The 26191-nt window shown below is 38.6% G+C and overlaps 1 protein-coding gene and 1 pseudogene across 2 annotated transcripts in view; both read right to left on the bottom strand.

Annotated features, from left to right (window-relative positions):
• arhgef12b (Rho guanine nucleotide exchange factor (GEF) 12b) overlaps positions 1 to 26191 on the bottom strand; it is a 35014-nt gene that overhangs the window by 2595 nt on the left and 6228 nt on the right. The window contains exons 2-34 of one of the 2 annotated variants that reach the window (XM_044041881.1): positions 20958 to 21049; positions 18576 to 18674; positions 18229 to 18278; positions 17352 to 17409; positions 16764 to 17011; positions 12717 to 12794; positions 12466 to 12588; positions 11925 to 12053; positions 10579 to 10704; positions 10295 to 10390; positions 9161 to 9271; positions 8291 to 8389; positions 8133 to 8175; positions 7735 to 7840; positions 7512 to 7649; positions 7389 to 7421; positions 6611 to 6725; positions 6433 to 6538; positions 5415 to 5648; positions 4840 to 4990; positions 4572 to 4741; positions 4321 to 4467; positions 3722 to 3807; positions 3488 to 3613; positions 3117 to 3231; positions 2925 to 3025; positions 2364 to 2441; positions 2196 to 2271; positions 1893 to 2060; positions 1107 to 1194; positions 933 to 1013; positions 777 to 856; positions 26 to 328 (exon numbers count right to left, since the gene is read on the bottom strand). In XM_044041881.1, the coding sequence (XP_043897816.1) occupies positions 26 to 328; positions 777 to 856; positions 933 to 1013; positions 1107 to 1194; positions 1893 to 2060; positions 2196 to 2271; positions 2364 to 2441; positions 2925 to 3025; positions 3117 to 3231; positions 3488 to 3613; positions 3722 to 3807; positions 4321 to 4467; positions 4572 to 4741; positions 4840 to 4990; positions 5415 to 5648; positions 6433 to 6538; positions 6611 to 6725; positions 7389 to 7421; positions 7512 to 7649; positions 7735 to 7840; positions 8133 to 8175; positions 8291 to 8389; positions 9161 to 9271; positions 10295 to 10390; positions 10579 to 10704; positions 11925 to 12053; positions 12466 to 12588; positions 12717 to 12794; positions 16764 to 17011; positions 17352 to 17409; positions 18229 to 18278; positions 18576 to 18674; positions 20958 to 21049 (3854 nt within the window). The remainder of the gene's footprint in view (positions 1 to 25; positions 329 to 776; positions 857 to 932; positions 1014 to 1106; positions 1195 to 1892; positions 2061 to 2195; positions 2272 to 2363; positions 2442 to 2924; positions 3026 to 3116; positions 3232 to 3487; positions 3614 to 3721; positions 3808 to 4320; positions 4468 to 4571; positions 4742 to 4839; positions 4991 to 5414; positions 5649 to 6432; positions 6539 to 6610; positions 6726 to 7388; positions 7422 to 7511; positions 7650 to 7734; positions 7841 to 8132; positions 8176 to 8290; positions 8390 to 9160; positions 9272 to 10294; positions 10391 to 10578; positions 10705 to 11924; positions 12054 to 12465; positions 12589 to 12716; positions 12795 to 16763; positions 17012 to 17351; positions 17410 to 18228; positions 18279 to 18575; positions 18675 to 20957; positions 21050 to 26191) is intronic. The other variant, XM_044041882.1, reaches the window with a different exon arrangement.
• Positions 13799 to 16347, bottom strand: LOC122779474 (annotated as a pseudogene).

Below are 26191 nucleotides of genomic sequence, written 5' to 3'. Positions count from 1 at the left end.
TTCAAAAAAAAATTTAAATCCATACATGTTCGTAGAGCGTCTTCAGCTTTGGAGGAGGGTGAGAGGAAAGTGTCGTGCTCTTGGTGTTCGAGGGCGATTCCCTGACGTGAGCCTTCCTGCTGCAGGAAGGGCAGCCTCTCAGCGAGCTGTCCATCCAGGAAGGCCTCGAGTTCCGCCTCATCCAGCTCTTCATCCATCTCCTCCTCCTCTTCCACTCGTCTGTCGTCCACAGCCAGCTCTTCTTCCTCATCCTCTGATTTCATGCCATTGAAGGGGCCAATGCTCGGGGATGGAGCTTCACTGTCTGGAGAGGAGATGGCGTCCTTTTCTGGAATGGATTGATATTTGAATTATGTTTCAAATCATTTCTATGAAACAAGGATTTTATGTTAACTTATGTTATAGAGACCTATGTTATAGAAAGTTTTTTATGCACAAAAAACACTGAAGTATGACGTAGGTAGTGATAATTATGTTTTGCTTTATTTTTTTCAATAATAATGATAATAATACATTTAATTTAGCACCCTTTCAAAACACTTAAGGTCTCCTTACATCATGGAAAAATAGCTAAAGTTAAATCAAAGCTAAGATATAAATATTAAACATTAAAAATACAATATTTCAACTACATCATTTCAAAATAAAAGTTTTTGTTTTGATATAACACACCAATAAGAAAGAAAACAAATTCCATGTGTTAAAAATGCTAAATCAATTTATGAATATCACAAAATCAATGATTAACAAATTATCCCATGTGTGGATGTGGTTACCTGGAGTTGATGTCTCATTAGCTTCTTTGCTCGGCGCGGCCATCCCACGATTTATGATCTCAATAGCGTCTCGCTCAGCACTAAATTAAATGAAAACAGTCACATTAGAATCAATCTAACAACAATAGTGTCAGTGAGCAGCTTCCGTGGACTCACTCAGTCTGAGTCGGAGGTGTGTCGCTGTTGTGAGGCTTGGCCTTCATGGTGTCGGCACACTGAGTGATCAAACACTGCCACCTGCAGGAGCAGAGGTGAAGATTCATGGTGAGACAGAGCACTAAACAAAGTTTGTGTTGTGGTGGTTTGGGTTTTTTTTTGTGCGACACTCACATCCTCCGATCGGACACCGTCTGAGCCATCAGCTCGTAGATCTGAGCCCCGTTATCCGACATGGAGAGCACGAAGAAAGCCTTGTTGTCTGATCAAAGCGAGAATGTAACCGTGTTTACTCCACTTCACTTTCAATGTTACATTAAAGGGATAGTTTAGGGTGTTTTTTACAAATACATAAAACTGTATAAAAAGACATTAAAAAGCAGTTTAACTTTTGACAATTTAATTGAACAACATAAGCTTTCTTGTAGTCATCACTGGAGTGTGGTTTAGTCAGTGCCAATAAGGACATGGATGCTAAGAAATCTGTGCTCAATTAAGTCTATGGTATCCTACGAATATGTTCACCACTTCATCTCACAGGTGGACAGCTGTTGTTACATGAAAACTGAAGTTTGTGTTGCTCTGTAAACTGGTCACTCTACCACACCAAAGTCCACAGAGAAAATCAACGCCTTTACATCACAGCTCACTGCAGTTGTTGATCCACTGGTGCCTCCATCACTAAAGTTCAAATGTGTTATTTTTTTACTTCTCTGTTTGAAATCTTTTGTTTGCATTACCTTATTGGCATAAACTACTAAATGATGCAGCAGGAAACCACAGCAAGCCCTGTGACAATACAAGCTTAAAATGCTGATTTTCTCTATGGACTTTGGTGTGGGACAGAGAGAGAGAGAGAGAGAGAGAGAGAGAGAGAGTGCTTTTTTAAAGTACAGTGAAAAGCAGGAAATGGAGCACAGGACATATTTTTTAAGATATCACCGTAAACACTGTACTCACCAGTTGCCACTGGACGAACCAGCACAGTGTTGAGTTTGATGATGGGGCTGAAGATGTGCTTGGTGTCAATGGCACTGGCCAGAATCTTGCCGTGTAACTTGAGGACCAGGCGCTCATCCTGCTTCTGCAACAACACCAGGATGTCCTCTAGCAGAATCGTGTAAAGCTCTGAAAAGGAGCCACATGTGATATATAATTGAGTGTATTCAAGTTAACTGTTGCTACAGATGACTTTAAATATCTAATTGTTACACACGTTTATTTCTATAAATTCTATTTTCATATCCTGGTGCTTTTAAGTACCTATCGTCTTGTCTTTATTAACCTTCCAGGACAGAGGTCCTGCATGAACCATCTTCCTCTTGGTCAAGTCCAGATTCTGCAAATAAATCAACAAAAGACCAGACTTCAATAAAAACCAAAAACAGTTTATTGTTTGGAAAGTTGTCCACACTACAGCTCGTTTTTTACCTTCAGCTCCAGGATCATGGGGTTTTCATTCTGTTTGAGTGACGACAGGTCTAACCTTCTCTGATACTCCTCTAGTCTCTGTTGAAAGGAGAAAACCACATTTGTCACTCATTGGAAATCTTTTAAATTCAAAATATAATCCCCAAACCAAGAGCTGGAACATAAAACTGTAAGGTGTAGCTTTATAATAATAATTTATAAATGCCCTGCTGCTGTATACACACAAACAGACTCCCTCAGTCAGGTCTGATTAAGTCCTGCTTAACTCAGCTTGCAAAGAAAATAATGTTACATCATTTCTGTTCACAAAGACCAAACTGAGGCATAATAATAAAAAACAGAAATAAATCCAGTAGCTCTTCCAACACCGCCCGCCCCTGCTCTACTGCTGTACACACACAAACGCTCCCTCAGTCAGGTCTAACAGTTTTGTCTGACAGAGCCTGTTTTAGATGATGAAGGACGCAGCAAACAAGTAATGTTACATCATTTCCATCATAAAGAATAAAACCAACAGCAAAAAAATCACCATCTCCGCTGCAGCTTTAAATGTGTATTTACCTGTTTATTCTCAGCCTCTTTAACAGCCTGGTTGACGTGGTTGAGCATCTTCTTGCAACAGTCGCCAGCTCTCTTTACCTTTTCCCTCTCCTCGCCGTTCTCTGTGGAGAAACCAAAAAGAATTACTTATTTGTCAGTGTTTTCATGTGTCGTGCATTTTATTACTTGTATAGAGCAACTTCATGTCTGTACCTGTGTACTTGGCGATATTGTCGAGCAGCAGCGGGTATTTGGTCAGTCTCTGCATCTCTACGGGGATGATGTCTTTGAGCTGCAGCCTGCGACACAGACGGTTGCTCTGAGCTTGCTGAACACGACACAAAAAGAAGAAGGAAGGTCAACACCGATGGTGACCTTTCGTCATAATATATCAAACTGAAGAAAAGCAGGTTAATGAGGTTACTGACCGCTGAAAACAAAACAGAAAACAGTTACAGATGAGAATTCATTAGTAAGTTATTGTATTTACAGGTGTAGTTGTATAAAATATGAATCTTCCTTTCTTTATCCTGACATCAGGCCGTGTTGTTGTGTTGTGTTGTGTCGTATTGTTTTATTCTGACCTGCATGAACAAGTTGAACCTCTGATCTTTCTTCTGTTTGGTTTTGATGAGCTCCAGAGCAGAGGGCTGGTTACAGCAGAATGTTCCCACGGCTCGTTGGATCTTCTCCTCTTCGTCACCACTGAACTGGAAATGTTAATTATGTGAATATCAAATATTAAATCATATAAAAAAATATCAAACATGGCATCACGTTACATCGATCAAGAACTAAAGTGAACCCATTAAACTTACCCATGCGAGGAGATCGTCTCCAATCTGACCGATCACCGACGTCTCGCTCCTCTTCCTGACCGCAGTCATCTGCTCTGTTATAGAAACTGTGGAGCATGAGGAGAAATTAGTAGAAAACATTTGCAGCAGTTGTCTTCAAATGCAGTTACACTGAATTAGAGTCAAACGCTGTGTGTGAAAACACAAAAAATCTTGTCTTATACAGAAAACAAAACCTAAAACCTCTTTCACAGTTGATGAGTCAAATCTACATTTAAACTGTTGAATCTCTTTTAAACCGACTTTGTATTCTTTCACTTGTGTACCCTAATTAAGACATATTGGTTTTTAACTATAAAAACATCCATAAAGAATTCTTATATTTTTCTGCATTGGAGTGCCTCTGGTAGCTTTATATATGAACTTCCACTTAGATATCATAATATATAACAATACACTTCATTATAGAGCATGTTTTTTTGACAGTTTCACATGTTGCTTAACAGTAAGAATGGAGTAGTAACTATAAAGAGCTGAATTATGTGGTAAAACATTTCTTTCAAGTTACAGTTGCTGAAGTATATATATGTGTGTGTGTGTGTGTGTGTGTGTAACGTTACCATGCAGCTGAATGATTTCCTCCAGGTTAATAAAGATGTGTTTGATGTCCTCAGTGGGAAGGATACTGTCTATGTTCAGCCTCTGATAGAAAACACAGTCCAACACCTTCAGCATCCGCAGGTGAGCACGCTCAGTGTAGAACAGCTCTGACAGAGAACACACACACAAACACACACACATGTACTTTTGGATTTCATATTTTTCCACGTCACGATCTATAACGCCTGACGTGCGTTTTCACGACTAGTACCATTGATGACTTCCTGTCGTTTGATCTCCTGCGGCGTGAGGCTCTCCAGGACGCCTCGACTGACCAGAGCCTGCCAGTTGAGCGGATCTTCTTCACACTCCACCTCTCCGCTCTGGTCGTCCTCGTCCTGGACGTCGGCTGCAGTCACCGCACACTGCACGTCCATCCTACTGTCCAGCAGAGACACAGAGAAAGAGGATTAAGTGAGATAGGGTTTGTTTGAACTATTCAAAACACACAAATTTAAACAAAAATAATCAGTTTGTACCTGAAATTCTCCTGATCATCCTCCTGTAACTGCTCCAGGTTGGTCGGACTGAAGTCAAACTGAGTGCTGACGGGACTGAGGACGGTGTCCTGCTGGTCCCCAGACTGAAGACTGTCACTCAGTCTGGGCTGGACGGGGAACGGAGACAGGTCTGTGGAGAAAGGAGACAAATCGTATGATCATGAGGATAAATAAAGATGAGATTAGGAGTTTCTGCTGTAAATGTTATATAACAGAGATGTCATTGTCCTCTAGAACCATGGTTCTCAAACTGTGGGAGAGGAAGCTATAGCACTTGGAGGAAAATCAGAAATACTGTTCTGTACTGTATATACCAGGGTATTTTAATCAGACTGTGTAGAAAATGATACTCTCGCAGCTCTGTGTACTGAATTAATCATGGACCGTAAGCCTATTCAATGGAATCGTAATATTCTGAAAGATTCATACTTCTATAATATACTGTAAAATGTCTTTACTTTTCTTATTCAAATACTATCACCAACATTTTCACAACTGAAAGACATAGAAGTTTCGATATTTAACAAAAGACGGTGAATAAAACTTTCTCTTACTAGAGTCTGACTCCTGTCCGCTCATGTCTGAGGTTTGACCACCGGGGGAGCTGTGAGTGGGGGAGGTCGTGGAAGGCGAGAGATGGACACTGGCATCCGATCCTTCACTGGTCTGATTCCCACGAGCCCGTCCACAATTCCCGGCAGAGTAGTCGATCTGTTCGGAAATGACGAGCGCCGGCTGGGAGATCTGCTTTGGTGAACGCTGCTTGTTTTGATCCACGGCTTTACCCACTTTACCCACACACACACACGTACAACAGAGAAGGAAACATGGAGAAAAAGTGCGACTGGAAATAATTTCACTTCTTTAATGGGATGAGATTTTAATGGATTATTATTACAGTTGCACTCAGAATCACTGTCCAGTGTCTACTTCAGTCTGCACAGTTTTCTTTCCAGACTCATAACGTGCACATTGACTTGAATTTTATTTAACCTTTATTTAACCACGAATAAAACTCTAAGACAGGGGGCCGTTCATTTTTTTTCGGACACGGATACTAAATATGATTTGAAAATAATATAATACAGGGGGGGTTTTCTAAACCAGGTAACAGAAAAATATCAAACTAAGGCTAAAAAAGATTGAATTCACATAAACTCCGCCTCTCTTTGGCTTAGAATGCCTCCCTTTTCACCTCATACTCTTTATGTCCAGAAAAACTCCTGTAATAGACATAAAAATAAACTAAAAATACCCAAACCCAGCATAAAATCACTTTCTCAACAAATGTCTCAATACAATTAATAAAGGTGCATCTACAACTAGTCTCTCATTGTCAACTCATGTAGAAACACTTTAAAAGAGTCCAATGAGACCAAATCCTTCAGTTTCAGACTGTTTTGTAGAGGGAGCCGCATATTTAAATGCCCTTTTTCTTAAATCAGTAGACACCATTGAAACTGACAAAAAGTATACTGTTCTGATGGATGTAAGCCTGTATAAATAGGATGTATAAATTAAAATATGCCATATTTAATTGTTCAATAGGTGAAAAACACGTTTTGTCCTCACCTGAAGTGGAGTCCACTCTGCTCAGGCGTCTTGGCTGCCCGAGGATATTGGGGAACCGAGGCTTTTTCACCTTCTCCTCAACATCCTTCTCAGCCTTGATGCTCTTCTGCTCATTAGATTAAAACATATTATTAGTTTTTGACGTTTATTAAAAATGTGACCGTCAGAGAAAAATCACCTTCATTTTAGGCAGAAAGTTGATTCGTGCTCGTTTATGTTCGAGGCCGCGAGGCTCCTTCACTTTCACCCCGAGGTGCTTCATATAGGTGAGAATAACATACTGCATCGTTTGGCTGCAACGTGACACGACACAAAGTCAAGAAACACAAAAAACACTACTAATCTGTACAGTCTAAAGTCTATATATTAAGTTTTAAACATTTTATTATTTCACAAAAATAGACTCAAATTGTTCAGCTTTTTCCAACAGGAAACTGAAGTTTTGCAAATCGTTCTCTTCTGCACTGAAGTCCATTGAGAAAATCTGCGATTTTTACATCACTGCTCAGAGGAGTTGTTGATCCACTGTCGCCTCCATCAGTAAGTTCAAATGTGTTACTTTGAGACTTTTGGTGTTTCAAATTATTTATTCAGATTTCCCTCAGTGGCATAAACTTACCAAATATGGCTGAAATGGAACAGGAGCTCCTGTGTTATGATGTGTGATTTTCTCTATGGAGTTTGATGCAGAAGAGTGAAAGTTTCACAAACGTCAGTTTTCAGTCGGAACAACATTCTTTAGACATTGTAAACTCACGCTGGCCTAGATTTTATTGTTGATTAAATGGCTAAAATCTGTTTTTCTTATTTCAAAGCTGGAAAAACCATGTATTCAGCGACAGCGATTCAACCACACTTTCATAAAACCCGGAACTTTCAAAAATCTCAACTGAAACTTAAACAAAAGTTTCAGTTGGCCATAAAAGGCCATAAAAATAAAAATTCCCCTGTCTTACCACTTCTCCTCTTCTGAAGGCTGTGTTGTCAACCTGTAACAAGAAACTGTTTGTGTTACCAGACACACACAACCTTACAAGGAATATAGGAACTTGAATATTCACACGCGCTGAGGGACTCACAGTATGTCCTCGATCTTGGAGATGATGTGTTCGGCGCAGGAACATTCTTTCTCCGAGGCATGTTGGTCTTTCAGCTGTTCGATGTCCAGCTTGGACAGCTCGTCCTCGGCCAGAGTCAGACCCATACTGCGCTTCTGTCTGTACACAACATATACATAACCTGTGACTTGTTGTCCTATATTTGTACCAGATTTGTCTCGGGTGGAAACATGATGGGACTCACCGGAAATCCTCCAGGTTCTTGTGAAGGTCTGGCAGAAGAGCGTCCTGTAACATCTGAGTGTAGTGTTTGCAAAGATCCTCTGGGATCAACTCCAGCCTTCGCTTCTCTGTTCAAACAAAAACACACACACACAACGTCTTATGACTGTAAACGTTTAATTCAAAAGGTCCTTAAAACTACAATACTGTATACTTGACTCATTTTATGAGTTATTCCTGATCTGTGGAAAAATATAACCTCAACACAGAGACGTACTAGTCTGATTTCCAACCTTATAAAGTGTATGATTGAGTATTTTCTTTTTTTATACTGTTTCCCATTTATATTTTCAACCTATTATGGAAAGAAAGAAAGAAAGAAAGAAAGTATTTATATTTCAAATGTCTTTTATTTCATACCTAATTCAGCTGCAATCGTCTCTGGCACTGGTACTTTTAGATTCTGTGAGAACAGAAAACATAAAAAATTATTTCATTCACTTCTGTGTAAACAGTTGAAGGAGTCAAAACCAGATAAAGGGGAAAATAAGAAAGAGACTAAAAACAAAATAAATTACCGCCATTCGATCCATGAAGAGTGAGTGGAATTCCATGAAGAAGCGTCGACTTTCTTTGGAGCTGGTTTGTTTGTGCATGTCAGCGTAGAGATAGCATAGCTGTCGCATAGAGTTAAAAATAATTCAATTAAAAAATAACCATCTCATCATTTAACATATATAAACTTAAAAATACAATACATAAAAACATAATCTGAAACAAAATTATATTAAATTAATTATCTGTCAAATTTTTATTAAATCTAAATGTTATTGTTAAATCTATATATGTTTAAATCTAAATGTTTCACTTTAAATTCTTAATCTAAACATTTAACGTTCAGTATAGTTTAGTATAATTTAGTTTCAGATTCTGGTTTTGATGTACTGAGTATTTCAAAATGTTTAAATATTGCCATAAATCTGGTTATGTGTCTTGTGTCTTGGATAAGCTTACAAAAAAGATAAAAGATGAAAACATTCAACCTATGATCAATCTATTTATGTATTTTTAAGTTTGCAAATATTGCTGGAAACCTAAGTGTCTTAAATAAGCGTAAGTTAAATGTTTGATTCATGTTTGTATTAAACATTTTAATTTAAATATTTGACATGTTTTGTATAATTTTGATTTATATTACCATTTTACACATGTTTAGGTTTGCAAATATTGCTGTGAATCTGGCACCAAAAAGTTTGGTTCTGTCAAACCAAGGAAGAGCAAATCTTGAGCATTTCCGGTAAAAATGTAGAATGCAGGTTTTATTTTTTGATGAATTAAAAAAATTAATGAATTAATTTTTAATTTAATTTAATTTAATTAAATCAAATACATTTAGCCTCAATCTGAATCTATTCTATGCGTTGTCCGTGTGTGTATATGCTACGTACCAGAGGTGCAGGGTCAAACTGTGAGACAACATGGTGGAGGAAAACTGCGAGGTGAGCCGGCCGAGTCTTGAGCGAGTCTACATCCTGGAAACAGCTACACTGTCCATTAATCTGACAGAAGGAGACAGAAGACAGTCAGATGACCCAAAAAAACAACAACTTACAAGTATATACAGAATATATAGTACATGTAGGGCTGGACAATGAGGCCAAAATGTAGGTAAAGTAATCTTAAACAGCCTAACATAAAACACAAGAACATTACCCGCATCTTAGGCTTCAACTGGCTCAGTATCATGTGCATGATACATTGACTTGTGTATCGTCTCTCAATTGGCACGACTGTCTCAAGGCATGTGGAGGCAGTTTGTTTGGCCGTATACAGCATCTGCTGCATTTCCACCACGCTGGTGCCCTCAGCGAGTCATTTGCCAAGTTTGAAACCTGTCAAGTGAACCGCTGAACAGTTTTGCAATTAACGGGCAGGTGGACAGATGCTCTTCTGCGACATTATACTTCTTTCATCAACTGTGATGTCACATTTTACATTAAAGGAGTTTAAAAAACTACATTCCATTCCTCACACACTCAAAGGCCTTCACCACATTTCAAAGTCCAAAACAAGCAGTTCAAAGCTCTTGTGGTGAAGAACTTTGAACTGCACTGAAGAACCTTAACCTATGTTGAAGAACCTTTAATCTGTGTTGACTGATTTAAAAGCTAAATAAACCAAAATATTATGGACAGAAAACAACAAAGGCCTGATAAATGTGGAAATATTTCACACATGTGGGGTAAAACATTCAGGCATCATTACACACATTACACCTCCGAGTTTGTTTCACCAATGTATATACACTAATGAACATCTGTTATTGCACAAAGTTATACCACGATATATTGTTATTGAATTGTTGCCCAGCCCTAAGTTTATGCATGTACAATTTTACTTTCAATTTCACATACAATTTTTTTGTTCTTGTACAAGTGTTGTGAATAAAGACAATTCAAATGACCTCCATCTTTGTTCGTTCCACATTTGTTCCCATATTTTCAAATTCAACACACGGTGAAGGTCACTGTCCTCCCGTCAGCTTCTTGTCCAATTATTCCATCAGTAGCGTCTTGTAATACCTGCTCTTGCTGAGAGTCGAAGTAGTCGTCCTCTGCTCCAATGATCTGAGGGTTCAGGAGGTAAGGATTACCCACAATGCACTGGGCACCGGTGTCCTGAGTGAGAAAATTCACACAGAGGTTTAGTGTTGCGACGAGGCAAGAACTGCAAATTTAAATCAGGTCTAACATTTACAAAAACAAACACAATAACAAAAAAAACTGTCACAATCCCCTCAGTTTCAGCTCTATGTGTGTATGTTTGTGTGTGTGTGTGTGTGTGTGTGTGTGTGTGCGTGTCTTACAGTGTCAGTGTAGTCCTCTGTGTCAGGCGACGAGCAGAAGTTGAGTCCGTCTGGTGGACTAATGTCCGGGGTCTGACAGGGCGTCTCTCGTTTGCCAGGGTTTTCTGGGAGGGGACTGCTGTGCATCTAAAACACACACACACACACCCAAAACACTTAAGCCAAATTGATTGTTTAGTCTGGTGCTGAATGCTGGGAAATCCCCAGAGATAGGAGACCTGGACCATTTCATTCCTATTTATAGTGGTGATAAAACGTCTATTTATTATTACAAAGACATCTGCGTAAGCGACTTTTTCAGCAGCTTCCTGTTGTATTTATCATCAGAAAGTGGCTTGGACCAATATATTTTTTACCAACATTCCCAAGTCAGCAACAGCAGCAGCACCTGATCCATGATAAATAAAAATACAAGCAACAGATGTCAACTTGGTCAATTTTCAAAAGTAGAATTTCTTCCAATAAATAAACTGATTTCTACATTATTATTTCCCTTTTTTTCTTTTTAAGTTAACTGAAATGTCATGTAAAGTTAATTTCAAAAGCTTCTAAACATCAAAACATGAACAAAACGTTATTTGAAATAATATTTCTTTCCCCATTTTATACTCCAACGCATTGTACCATTAGGTAACGTAAGGTAAATTAGTGAAGACTTGTGTAATAAAGCATACCCTCGCATATTAAACATAATGATCGAAAATGTTTCTAGGCAACATCAGGTAACCAAAGCTAAACGCAACCCAACATATAAAACCTATTGATCTAAAATGTCTCTACATAAAGAAACATGAACAAAATATTATTTGAAAAGATTTATGCCCGCTAATGTGACATAACATGTGGTAACGAGGTGGAAATGTAGAGTACCGTAGCCTTGCACAGCTAGGGAAGCCTAGCATAGCCTAACATCAATCACTATGAATGCCATTAAAAGCAGAGAAATATAGTTTAAAATGGTAAAACTCAAGTTTAAGAAAAACAAACAAAACATACATTATATTAAAATGTTCAATTACAGTTTTAGAAGTTTTAGTTGAAATAATTAAATTTAGGTTTCTTAGGTTTTGACGTACGCCTATGGCCTGCTAATGTAAAGTATCACCAGGTAATGTAAGGTGACATAACGTAGCATAGCGTAACCTTGCATAAACATAACACCAGTTTTTGATTCATTTTCAGTTCACTACCTAACCACCTAACTACCTAAATAGCTGGCTGAAAACATCCCATTAAAATTAATGACTAAATTATACAGAAATAAACAACTTCACTGCACTGATTACTGTAGCATAGCATAGCATGGTTTAGTCTAACCTAACATAGCTTCTCTTCTTTATACTTACAGAGTTATTGTTTGTTGAGAGCCTGTTGTTATTAACACTGTCAACTCGGGAGAAAGAAGTCTGTTCTCTCATCGAAAGTCCAAGGTCCAATTCCCCGGCATCTCTAGTCCTGACCATACAACCTCCGTCCTGAAACAAACACAAAGAAATTATATTACTGTCATTTCATCACGCTAGCTAGCTTGTTGTTGTTGAACCAGATTTCACTCTTTAAAAAGCAGAACCCTGCTAATTCTCAGTATTATGACTGTGGTTATAGTTCAGAACAGGACAAAGATGGCGAAATACACACAAGGATTATGGCCATATGTGAAAGTGTTTCAGGAAACAAAATAAAAATGAATAAATAAGCAAGCCAGAATTTTGACCAAAATAAATATTTAAAAACTAAAGTGCGAATTCAGACTTTTTCCTCAGAAATCTGACTTTTTCATTGTTTTTCTATTTTGCCCCATCTTATTTTTCATCTTTATTATTTTCTTTACATAATTCAGGTTTTTTTTTTCACATGTGGCACTAATCCCATGTCATACTACTGCACCTGTATCACTGCTGCAGTTGCTTTGCTGAGCTGCTCCTGCAGCAGTACAATGTTCTTCTTTGCCTCCTGGATCTCCTTCAGTAGCTTAGGTGTCGAGTTTCTGCCACACTCCTCCTCCTTCACCTTCACACAAATAAACAATAAAACCCACAATCTGCACACTCAAAATATGAGGAAATAACAATAAATCCCTTCATAATAAACACAACAATCAAATGTCAAGGTCCTTTTCGTACCACACACTCGCTCACCTGTAAATCCAGCTGCTGTTTGGTTAACATCTTTTGCATGTGCTCTATCTTTTGGCTGTACGCTGTTTTGTACTCAACCTCAATATTGAGAGAAAAAGAAAAAAAAGAAACACAACACGGAATTAAATGAGACGACTGTTCGCCTCACACAATGTGAGCAATGTGAGGAAAAAGTTTGAAGACATTGCGGAAAAGGAGAAGTGATAAAAGATCAGTCTGAAAGTGAAAAAGTCAAAAAGAGGAACAAAAGGACATAAATTAGGACTATGACTTCATCCTACTTCTTCTTCTTCTTCTTTTCCTTTCTGCTGCTCCCTTCAGGGGTCGCCACAGCGAATCAACCTCCTCCATCTAACCCTGTTCTCTGTATCCCCCGCTCTCACACCCACTAACTTCATGTCCTCTTTCACTACATACATAAACCTTCTCTTTGGTCTTCCTCTCGACCTCCTGCCTGGCAGTTCCAACCCCAGCATCCTTCTACCAATATACTCACTATTCCTCCTCTGTACATGAACAAACCATCTCATTCTGGCCTCTCTGACCTCCAAAACATCTAACATGTGCTGTTCCTCTGCAGTAGGATGACTTCATCCTACGGTAAAAAACTAAAAGAAAAAACTGCATGGTCATGGTGCAAATACGTACATAATACTTTTCAATTTCAATACAGTTTTTATTTTGACACGTTAAGTGTGAGGACGGTAAATTGTGAATTCAGTGCAGCGGGTTCAGTAAATGTTGGCAGTAATGGACTGAAACAATCAAGAGACTGATGAGAAATAATGAGCTGCATGGGCTGGACCAGCCCGATAAGCTTCTGTTATCATGAGTCTTGTCACAGAGTAAAACAACATCATTACAGTTTCACTTCGCCACTGACATTCAGCAAATTTCCAGACAAAACAAAAAGAGCGCGAAGTCTCCCGTTTCGGGGAAACACTGAGGCCGGGAATGTTTGAACATAAACAGAAAAAACATCGACTACAACTTTAAATTTGCAGTGATTTATTGAATATTTCAGTTATATTCAATTATTCATATTTAATTTAAAATATATACCCCTATATACCACAGAAAATTATTAAAACTGCATTACTTATTGAGGATTAAAACACATTAAAACCTGAAACAACTTACTGCTTAAGTGTGGTTGAATAAAGTATAGCTGTTTTTAGCTCACTCCCTCCTGCACCAAACTCCATAGAGAAATTCAACCACACTTAAAAAAACTAACTGAACTACCCCAAACTACCCCAAACTATCAACAAACAATTGCACATAATAGATTAGATTGAAAAAAGAGACAAAACAAAATTCTGGACCTGCACCATTTTCTGGATGTGAATCAAAATTCCATTCGCTAGAGATCAGTTCAAACGTTTTTTTGTGTAATCCTGCAATCTTTAAGTTTTTGAAACCATTATATCACTTTAAAATAACCAAAATAAAGTCGATTTAAGGAATAAAACGATCAACAATGGATAAATACGCAGAGAGAAAGTCTGATGATTGCTTGTTTTCTCTTTGAATCACTATGTTTCACCTCAACATGACAGAAAAGAAAAGAACATATCACCTCCTCATTGATAATAATCATGATCATGACAATTTGACCAAACATCTAAGAATCTGACATCGATACAGAAAAACAACAACAACAACATGAACTCTTTCAAAGACACAAATGTTAAAATGTGATTATAGATTTGCATCTTTACAAAGTGAGGAGAAACATTTGGTGATAAAATGAAGCTCTGCTAATTTTTCTCTGTTCAGGCTCGTGAAGCTGAAGAGAAACAAATGCGTCCACCACCACCAAATTTGATTGAGTTTAACTCACTGCTCCTGAAAGAACTCAACTCTATTTGAGTTTACAGAACTCAGCTGTGTCTTTAGATGAACGATAAAGACTAACTCAAGCGTAAAGAGGCCGAGTGAACGTGGTCTGGACTCTGTGGAGGAGAGTCATGGTGTCAGAGACTAGAAAGACAGAAGACCTGCTCTTTGATCCAGGTAGACTCCTACTCTGGAGGACACGCCATCTGAGACTATAGTGCATTTTCCCTTGTGAAGAAACTCACAACTGTTTTGTTCACAAACTAAAGCCCAAGATTTGTCATTGGATCCAAATCCACACTCATATGAACTCCCTGATTGGATGATGTTTTTGTACGTCACTGCTACAAAAACTCCTCCTCCTGTCCACTTCACCTCCCAGTAACAACGTCCCGTCAGACTCTCTTTACTCAGGACCTGATACCACACAGTGAATCTGTTCATGTGACCAGAATAAAACCGATTTACCAACATTAATGCTACTTTACAGTTTCCGTCAGATAAAAACAGATCTATGTGAGCTGTGTTTGGATCCAGTGTGATTTCCCGTGAAAATCTGAAGAATTCAGCTCTGGTCTTTGGTTCTGGTTCTGTCAGTAAAACATCTACTTCAGCCACAGCCAGTGAGACGTTTGTCCACGTCTCGGTCAGGACGTCCTGTAGTTGACCTCTGACCTTTGCCACAGCCGCTGTCGCGTCCTCAAAGTATTTCAGAGGACGGACGTTGATGGTGGACGAGTGTGTAGATGGACTGAGTGCTGACAGTGAGCAGTAGTTGAAGAGAAACTGGTTGTGATCGTGTGTGAGTGAGAGTTTCTTCAGTTCAGCTTCTCTCTTCTTCAACTCAGTCAACTCCTGCTGAAGTTTCTCCTGAAGATCTTTGACTCAACTCACTTCAGTTTCCTGCCGGGATCTGATCTGCTGCTTCAAGTCAGCGCTTCTCTTCTGCAGGAGACACATCATCTCAGTGAGGATCTTGTGTCCTCCACTGCTTCATCAGTAGAGAGAGTGAATGTCTTCCTCTCCTGTTGAAGCACCTTCATGTCTCTGTCTATGTCCTGGAGTCTCTGCTGGATTTCTTCAAGACTCAGATCCAGCTCTCTCTGCTTCTGCGCCCTTTCTGCTGCAGCTGAAACCGCGTCATGGCCTTTATGTTCCTCCACAGGGCAGAGATAACAGATACACTGCTGATCAGTGAGGCAGAACATCTTCATCACCTCGCCGTGACGAGGGCAGATGTCCTCCTGGAGGTTCTTGGACGGCTCCACCAGCTTGTGTTTCTTGAATGGAGGTGATTGATAATGAGGCTGGAGGTGTTCCTCACAGTAAGAGGCCAAACAAACCAAACAAGGACTTGAGCGTTTTCCGTTTCCTGCCAGTGCAGACATCACAGGGCACATCTTCAGCTCCAGCATAGCAGGGATCAGCAGGAGCAGCTTGGAGTCCAGTCTTCTTCAGCTCCTTCACTAAAACTGCTAACATGGTGTTTTTCTTCAGTTCAGGCCTCGGCATGAAGGTCTTTCTACACTGAGGGCAGCTGTAGATCTTCTTCTCCTCCTCTGTGTCCCAGTGGTTATTAATACAGTTCATACAGAAGCTGTGTCCACAGGTAAGAGCCACTGGATCCTTCAGCAGATCCAAACAGATGGTGCAAGAGAAGGTTTCTCTCTGCAGCTGAACTCCTGTCTGCGCCATTTCACCTCTCAGTCACGACGGCTGTGTGAGTTTCTCTTCCTCAGAAGTGGAACCGGTTTGAGCTCTGATCTCATGTGACACCGCAGTGGGCGGAGTCTGTCAGGTCCTTCTCCACCTGTTGGCTCTGCCTCCCATCTGACATGAAGTGACACTCCCAGATGAATGAACTCCTGTGTGTGTGTGTATGTGTGTGTGGAAATGTACCTGAAATTCATTTTAATCTAATTTAAAAGTAGTTTAGATAAGGAGAAATGTGGTCTTTGATGATCATTTCAATTTTTGTGTTTATCACTAATGTATTACATATTTCTATTGCTCACTCGTTTTAACTCATTCCATCATATAAAGCTTTATTTTGGTTTTCATTCCCCTTAAGTTTTGGGAACATTTAAGTTGATAAGAACAATAAAATTACTCGGACCGTATAAGGAATTCTTTAAACACTGACCAGTCCCTTAACACATTCATAAAAATATCTGAAAACATGCCTAAAAACATGCATAAAACAATTACCCCATCAGGCAGGAAGGAGGTGATGTTCTCCTGGTTGTTGTTTCTGCTGGTTGACGGACTGCGTCGCTCCACACCGGGCAGTGCAGGTGAATTTGGCACTGAGTGAGAAGACGGAGAACTGACCTCTGCACCGTCGTCCTTCTCCATCTCCTTCTCTTCACCCTCCTCCTCGCCCTCTTCCTCCTCCAGAGGGATGTGAGGAAGCCCTGGAGGCCTCCCCAGCACCGTGAGTGCTACATACGAGCCGGCTGCCAGAGCGGAGTCATGAGAGAGGAATGAAGGGTGAAGGCAGAAGGAGGAAAACATCAAAACCCTCAGGAAATGAAATCCCAGTGTTTTATTTAAATGTCGCTATGAGTATTAGGGACAAACTGAAGAAAATAGTTTTTAATCTTTCGAGAATAAAGTCATAACATTAGATTAAATTAATAATACTTGTCTTGTTTGTCGATCATTTGAGGTTTTTTTGTTGGGAATTTCCAAAATTTGAAACCGGCCACTCTTTGGCATTCTGAAGTTTGACAATGACTTCTTATGTATATGTTATGAATATAATGTTAAATAAAACTGTTTTAGAGGGATACTTACATTTTATCAGCTTTACGACCTCTATGTGGTTTGACCGCGTTACTAATGTCCCATTAACCTGTTAGAGAAGAAAAAGGGGACATTCATTAAAGCTGATATTGATGATTTGTCAACAAATTAATCGATTAATGATTAATGAAGAGCTTGCTTGGTCTGTAAAATGTCAGAAAATGTTGGAAATGATGATGGAAAAAACTAAATAATTCAGTTTTCACACTTTTTTCCTTATAAGGAGCAAAGAAACCAGAAAATATTCACAATTAAGAAGTTGAAGAATCATGAAAACGGGTTTTAATTATTGAGAAAAACACACAAAACCGATTAATTGATGATCAAAAATAATTGAAGATTAATTTAGTAATCAATTATTAATCCGATAGTTGTTGCAGGCCTAGTTGAATTGATAATAATTAACATTTAAAAATATGTTTAAATTGGTAAACGCAGGATAACAGAATTCAATACATTCAATTGATTGATATGATATGAGAAACCAATAAAATACCATACAATAAGATACTTTACAATAAATGGCCCTGATTCACATGTACATTTCAAGACAATAATATAACTATACATCACCACATCCACCAAAACAACAAAATAAAATGGCCACCAAACAGTGCACAAGTGCAGGATGTGGAGTTAAATGATTATTCTGTTATCACTGTCTGTGATTATCACACTGTTAACTCCTTATTTTCACTTCTTTAATTTGTGTTCTTTTCATTCTAGTGATAAAAAAGCCACAGAGAGCAGAGATCATGAGCTGGTGGGAAAATCTTAAAAATCTAACAATATTTGTTTTTTATCAGTGTATTGATAACGAAACCTCACAAGTCTGGACCCTCTCACTTCCTTTTTAAAAAAAACTCACCTTAATGATCCTGTCTCCTGTCTGAACACCAGCACGCATAGCAGCTCCATCTGTAACACAAAAAAACACACAACACAGTCAGTCAGTGTGTGTGTGTGAGAGAGAGCGAGAAAAAGCTGGTATTCCTTATGTTGTGGGGACATACATCTGTTGACAGTCATATTATGAGGACTTGTCTTTATTATGGAGACAGAAATCAATACCCCATAATGTAAATTAAGGTTAGAGTAAGTCTCCAGGAAATGGGTTAGGGTTAAAGTTAGAGATTAACTGGTGGTTTTGGTTAAGATCCTTAAAAGGATAGCTGCACAAACCTGTGTGTGTGTAAGAGTGAGAGAGAGACTTACCTTCTTTGACCAGCTGCACAAACACAGGATTGTCTCCACTCACAGTCAGCCCGAAGCCATTTTCATCTCTCTGGATTATCACACACCGCTGGACAAGACCTGACATTTGGACACACACACACAAACGCAATTAAAAAAGATGATTTTTTTCCACACATTGAGCATTGTTCTGTCACGAAAGCCACAGAGGAGGAAAATGCCTTATTAGGTAAATGTATATTTCCAGCCTCTTTATCGTATGACATCAGCAGCTACAGCACCAGCTCTATCACTCGACTTTTCCTAAATGTTCTCAGAATGAAGTCAGAATTCAGTAAAACTGCTTCCTCCTTCTGTGCAACCATGGTATAACAATATTATATTATATATCAGTCCATTTTTACTGCTTTATCCTCCAAAAGAGCTGACATGGTGCGAAAAACAGGGTATATATTAGATTATGTAAAAGGTTTCTAGACTCGTCCATTAAAAAATATCATGATATATGTATGATATATATATTTTTGCACTTCATATTCATTTGTTATAATAAAAATAAAGTAGAATACATGTATTATAAATGTATGTATACTGGAGACAGCCTCTAGAGGGCGATGCAGATGGTTTGGCTTCGTGTGTGTGCTCTCATATCATCTGTCTTTATTTAAAGTGTATGAGTCTGGCACAGAATATGTGGGACACTGTTTTGCTTGTGGCATCACATTTTTTTTCCCCCACACACAAGAACTTACAAAGAAACAGAACAAAATGTAAGATTTTACAGTCACAACTTCCTACGTGAAAACTCTTTCTTTTTTGTATAAAAAGGTGCTGAAATAATTAATATAAATCAATCAAGCAGCAGTTTCCATGAAAACCTGCCAAGTACTTGTGACGCAGAGAACTCGGCTGAGTCATTCACTCCTCTGCGCTGCTCTGACGTCTCCTGAAACCTGCAGAGAACATCTGCACCATAAACACAGTCACGTTTGTCCTGTTAAAGATCCCTTTGCTTCTCACTCTTCAAAGACTGATATGAGTGGATCTGAGTGCATAATTGGTCTGTCTTCTGGCCTCAGAAAAAAAAAAGACTCAAGACTCCAGGGTGAGGAAAAGGGCAGGAAGGATTAATGTTGACCCCGTAACCCTGGCAACCACCTGGACATCTTGTTTCTGAGTGTTTGCCCACATCAGAAGCCATCACTGCTCTTCTCACCAAACCATGAGGTACAGGAGGGACAAATAAACTTTATTTTCCTTATAGGGAAACTATGTGAAGCAGGATAAAACACTTACAACGTACCAGAAGTACATATACTTTGTTACCGTAATTCACGTATCTGCGCTTTTACTTCTTTTGTATTTATAGTGCTTTTACTCTACTTTTACTCCACTAAATTTCCTCTAACCATCTTTGTTAATTGCTCCGAGCAAATAAAATCAGAAGAGTATTATTATTATGGTCTGTATTTATATAGAGCTTTTCTAGTCTTGATGATCTTTCATATTCATTCACACGCTGCAACATAGGGTGTCTTTGCTCAAGGACACACATTGAACAGTACAGTCAAGAATTGAACCCTAATTGAACTCCACCATGGCTCAATCCTTACTCTTGACTTGTTTAATACTTTTGATACTTAAGTACAGTAAATGTCAAATACTTTAAGACATTTACTTGATAATATTATATAAAAGTGAATTCAACTTCTACCAAAGTATTTTTCTGGTAACATACTTGTACTTTTACGTATATCACTTGCAACGCACATTATTTAAACCTAAAATCTACCTTGAAAAGAGTAAAAGAACAGACCTCAACAACATTCCCATCACAGGCACATGGTATAAGTTCACAGTGCTCATTAAATAAATACAATAAAATGAGTTTCAACCTAAAAAGTAAATGTGTCTCTGAGATTAGACAGAAACACAAAGAGAAGCCAAAACTTAACATTAATATCTGAGCCTTTAAGACAGACTTAATGTTATTTAAATGGAAAAAAAGAGAGAAACCAGGCTGTTGTTATTTAGTTCTTGCTCTGCACACTGTAAAGCCCTTCGAGGCCAAATGTGTTTGTGATGTGGGAGCTATATAAATATAATTGAATTTGATGAATTATTCGTATTTAAAGTCATGTGATCCTGAGGGCGTGAGGCCAGAAGCCTGGAGTCGCATGACCTATGGACTATGGGCTGTTTAAAACAAGGTATCAGTTTCTCACAGGAAATGTCATCAACATGCATTAACTTTTTTAAAATTATAAATTTTTTGACGTCTGGTTTGGATTTTGCTTGAAATCATTACTGCAGAGTTTTGTGTGACTGGACATTTATAAGAGTCGTTGAAAAGATCAGAGTTAAAAAAAATATACTGTAAAACAATGTGTGTGCTTCTCTCACCTGTTGGATCAAATTCATGTTTGAGGGAAACGGATGATTTGTCGTTCTTAGGTTTCTTGTCTGTGGGATCCTTGTTGAGAATGCTTGGGGTCCTGGAGAGAAACAGAGCAACATGAGGTTAAAGCATTACAAATTTAAAAAATACATAAATAAAAACACATGTTTAAATACGTCCATGCATTAGTTCCACCGCACTACCCTCCACTTGAGGGTCAAGAAGGTTACCCAGCTAAAGTAAGGCGTAAGGCGGGGGACACCCTGGACAGGTCGCCTGTCCATCCACACTCAGACCTGTCAAATTCACAATTAGAGTCAAATTAGAGTGTCCAAATTAACCAAATCCCCAAAATGCACGTCTTTGGACTATACATGAGGACGCGAGAGAACCTGGAGAAAACCCACAAGCCATCAGTCGAACCACAGTTCAAAGAAGCTGTTAGGCAGCAATACTAGCCCCTGCACCATTGTGTTGCCCCTAAAATATGTCCATATTTATGTAAAATATATTGAACTACATGTAAAAACACACATAAAAAGTTCTTGACACTTTATTTAAAATGTCTTAAGATGAGGAGATAAAGCATTATTCTTGATTGCAGTTGTTATTTGTCTTTCGGATATAAGGAAAAAGCTAATTAAATGACAATGCTATTTGTTTTTACAAATTTTTACTGCCATTTCTGTATCCCCAAATGAGGCATTTCCATGTCTGAGAAATGAATAAAAATTTAATTTAGTGCATGTGTTATATAATAATATTTTATTAACATCCTGGACACATTTTAGGGAAATTAATTTCTCCTGTGACTCACGTCTCTGGAGTCACAATCAGAAAATTTCCTGTTAAATAGTTGATTTATAGTGTTTTGTAGTGTTTGTAAAGGGACATTCTGGATAAAAATCTAATTTCTCTCCTTTATGATCCGTTAAAACTCACGGGACGACAAAGTTGTTGATGTTTAACTTTCTAATTAAGAATTTTCCAATAAACCGACTCCACCAGCTCCATGTTAAATGCTCCTTGATGTTTATTTAGCTGATTTAAAAAGCATTTACCTCCTGGGAGTTTGACCTTATAGTTACAGTCCATATATTAATAGCATACTATAGGTTCCCTCCGCTCACCCCCCATCAGCACCTCCTACTCTCTCTGCGAGAGGGGGTTTTGTTTGTGCTGCTGTTCCTCCCTGTGACAATGGAGGCCCCGGGCTTCCAACAATGGCTCCCACGTCAGATCCAACTTACTATGCTGTGGCTTTGTGGGACAGATTCCCGGAAACGGAGACTAGGGTTTTTCTTGGCTGTGCTCCAGTTTCCTGAATGTGGGAGAAGGCTGGGAAAGAAACGGAGGGGGGGGGGAGCAGGAAGGAGGAGGCACACAAGTGTCTTTGAGGGAAGACAGGAGGCCAGGCGCAAGGAAACTTCAACTTAGTTCCCAGAGTGTGTGGCCTGCTCCGAAATCCTCATGTTGCAAAGTAAATGTGAAATAAATCCCAGGATATAATCATAAATGTTCCCCTTTGTGTGAAACCCCCTGCAGCCAAAACATCTGAACCTGCTTTCACTGTCTTAGACAAAACAAACTGCTGCAATTACAGATGGAACGTTGAAATCCTCCTGAATAATAGAGCATTAGAGTGATAACCTTGTTCTTTTCTTTGAGATTGGAGGACCCACTCAGGGCAGTGGGGCCTCCTTGCTGAGGTACGAGGAGATTAGGAGTCGATAAGACAAGGACAGACTGCATCCTGCTCTGTGGGTGGCAGCTAAGTCCAAACTGTTGAACAAGAAAGACAAATTCGGACACGTTTTGTTCAAAAATCTGCTACTGGTGGTCAAATCATTCCATTTACAGAGCTTTAATAATCTGGTTAGAGACACAAAATACTAAGAGTTGCAAAATTGGTGGAGCTATTTTTGTTTTTTCTGCAAAAAAGTCATAACAATATCAGGTGACTCACAACATGAGTGATTCTATGGCTGAACAGCAGCTGAATCATCATCACAATCAGAGACAGTCTACTGCGTTTGAAGACTTCTGCTTCTTTGACTCATGTGCTAATCAGCTGCAATACCACCATGACGTCACACAGTGTCTGTTTTCGAGACTCAAGTTAAGTATTTTGGCCATTTGTTTGTTTTTAATAAATCAGAAGTAACCATATTTGTGGCTGAAGACACTTTGAAGTGCGATGAAGGAACTTGGAACTTGCATTGTAGAACTTGGAACTGTGTCAAGGAACTACATTGTCGAGTAGTGTGTCGAGTCTTTGAATGGAATTGAAGGAACTTTGAAAGTGTTCAGCATACTGGAACTTACTATAAGAAGAAGAAGAACCATATGTATGCACCTATTGGATGGCACTGACTGTCAATCAAACATGCCCCAATACAATGTCATACTAATAATAGTATTATTAGTATTAGTAACACACAGCATGTTCTACTGCAGAAATGAAACTACTGGTTGCGACCAATAAACTCAGAAAAATAGAAAATTAAACTATTCAACTTGTGAAAGTCACCCCCGATGGTCATTCAAGAGAGTACAGGTTTCAGGGACTTCCACATTGGCTTCAATTTCCCACAGTGCATTTTACATCACCAGACTAAAATGTTATTGATGTCATATGCCAGTGAGTGGGAGCTAAAAATAACTTTGTTGGGAAAAAACAGAAGAGCAATCAACATCTTAAATCAGATTATTTTGTAATTCTGGTTGAAGGATTTCACCATCTGTGGCATCCTACTTTGGTGACTACTTGGAAATAAAAGTCTTTGCTTCACTTCTGGCAGATAAGATTCTATTTTTTTACTAAGTCAAACTTTGTAATACGTGATGATGCCTTTGTATGGTTTGTTAAAACTTGATGCATTAAAGGAAAAACAACTTCACAAATCCTGACATACAAAGTGTTCACATCGATTAACTGGCATCATGACAAAGGTAAATCATTAATTTAAGTATTGCTGCTGGGAAACATGTTTGCTGGCTAAAATCTCGGCTTGGGTTTTCTTAATTGGCCTTGTGCTCAGTTATCAAAGCAAGCACCAAGAAAAGAAAAGAAAAGATTGCAACGTCCACTTGGGCCTCAAATGCCAAAAATACCAGACCATTCCTCCGGGATGATAACAGCAAAGGACTCGGCTCCAGAGAATTGAAGGCAAGAACACAAGAGAGAAAGAAGCTAAAAAAAACTCCAGATACACAGAGCTACTGCATGTGCTATGAAGCTGTTTATAAACATATTGGTTACTAATAAACACAATGCTGATTAATTCTACCAGCTCTACACGACTCTCTCTCTCTGTGTTTCTCAGTGTAGCAGTGTTTACATCTTGTGTACCCCGGCGACATTCCTCCGCTGCACACAGGAAGTGATTTGTTTTATGTCTAAACAGACGGAGGCAACAATGACATTGATCTGGTGAAGTGAGGCAACTGCAAACAGGTCGCAGTTTGACTGAAAACACAGAAAAGTTTCAGAACTAAATTCTATTGTTCAAAAACTTCCATTTACATCAGATGTTGGAAGTCGGAACTGGGGATTAATTGACTGCCTTTCTTGGAATTATGTGTCAGGGTTTGTAAGGTTGGAAATACACACCAAAATACTTTTTGTTCCCGCCCGCATTTGCTCTGCTGCTGTGTACAAACAGCATCAGTATTTATATTCATATTTCTATATTAGTGTGTGTGTGTGGGGGTTGACAAGCAGAACATATCCCCTCAAACTGTGTAAGCTTTACCATGGCAATACACTTTATTCTGACTCTGATTCTTGTTTATTCAAAGCTAATAAAGACACCACTGATGCAGCAGTTACATAAGTGAACAAAATCAAATCATAACAGCAAAAAAATACTACATTAGTGCCATTTCAACAGCATATTTATTGTGTTTTATGTTGTTGTCTCTTGTGCTTCAGTCATTATTCTTGAGGTAAACTTAGAATCACAGAGACAAAACCTGACCCTTCTCTGAACTGCTGTGTGTCTTTGTGGCCATTCTGCTTATTCATAGTGATCTGGTTTCTCTTTGTGGTGGTTTTGAGTCTCTATATCCTTGTTTTGAGTGTTTTTGTGGGTTTTTGAGTGTGCCTTTTTTTATAATTTTCCTCAAATTTATATATATATCTATATCCTTGGAGAATTTTGTGTCATTGCGATAGTTTTTCATGGTCATTTTGAGCCGCTCTGTAATTGCATCGCTTTGCAGTTGGGCTGCAAGTAATGATTATTGTCATAAATTACTTGATTAGCTGTTTGGGCCATGAAATTTTAAATATTGATCATGTCTCAAAATAATTTTGTTCTCAAATTTGTTTTTGTCCACAAATTAAAATGATTCAGTTTAATAATTTCTTTGTAATATGGAGCAAAGAAACTACAAAATATTAACATTTAACTGGAAAAATCACATGACTTGTAATTATTAAAAACATACTTCAAGATTAAGATATAAGTTGATGAGTATTTTAGTAATTGACCACACAGTTTGTGGTACAGCAGTGCAATTAACCACAATAACAAATCGCCAAGACTACCATTTCATTGTTCTATTTTTTATTCTGTTTTGTAATAGACATGTTTGAAATAATAGTAATAAATATTTGAAACTGTCAAACAGTGAATATTGAACTGAAGTTTGAACGTATTGTAAAATATTGCAAATCAGATGGCAATACCTGTCAGAATAAACTACTTTGTGGTCGCTTAAGGTTTTTTTTTTGTGTCTAACTGTTAGAGTGTTGTCAGCAACGGGATGTCCGCCACCACGATGTGTCACCAGCAGCACCAGTGGCCTGCTGGGCCTGACAGACATTGTTTAGCAGTGATGTCACCACTTCCCGTCAGAGCCCGGGGCAAGGTGCAGAGGGTGGAGGGGGGGGGGACGGTCGTCTGGTCGGCCAGTGGGAAAACCCACAGCTCAGCAGAACTGTGCGACATAAATGTAAAAAAAGGAAAAGCTGATCCACACATACAGTACACACAGCCTGTGGACATTCACGTTACACAACCTAATTCTAAGCATTTCTCTTATACTTAACTGTCATGACTACAGAGGACGACGAAGAAACACTCTAGTACCAACAGAGGAAGGGGCAAGAGTGATTCCATAGATTCTACAATGATATAAATATAAAGAATTCTAGCACTTGTTTGATGTTCAATAATATCTTTTAATATTTGGGGAATTTTCAGCGTTGGATAATTTTTCTGAAAAATAAAGA

This window comes from Solea senegalensis, linkage group LG13, assembly GCF_019176455.1.
Source record: "Solea senegalensis isolate Sse05_10M linkage group LG13, IFAPA_SoseM_1, whole genome shotgun sequence".
NCBI lineage: Eukaryota > Metazoa > Chordata > Actinopteri > Pleuronectiformes > Soleidae > Solea > Solea senegalensis.
The sequence above is the reverse complement of the archived record's forward strand: the minus strand, read 5'-3'. Positions and strand labels throughout refer to the sequence as shown.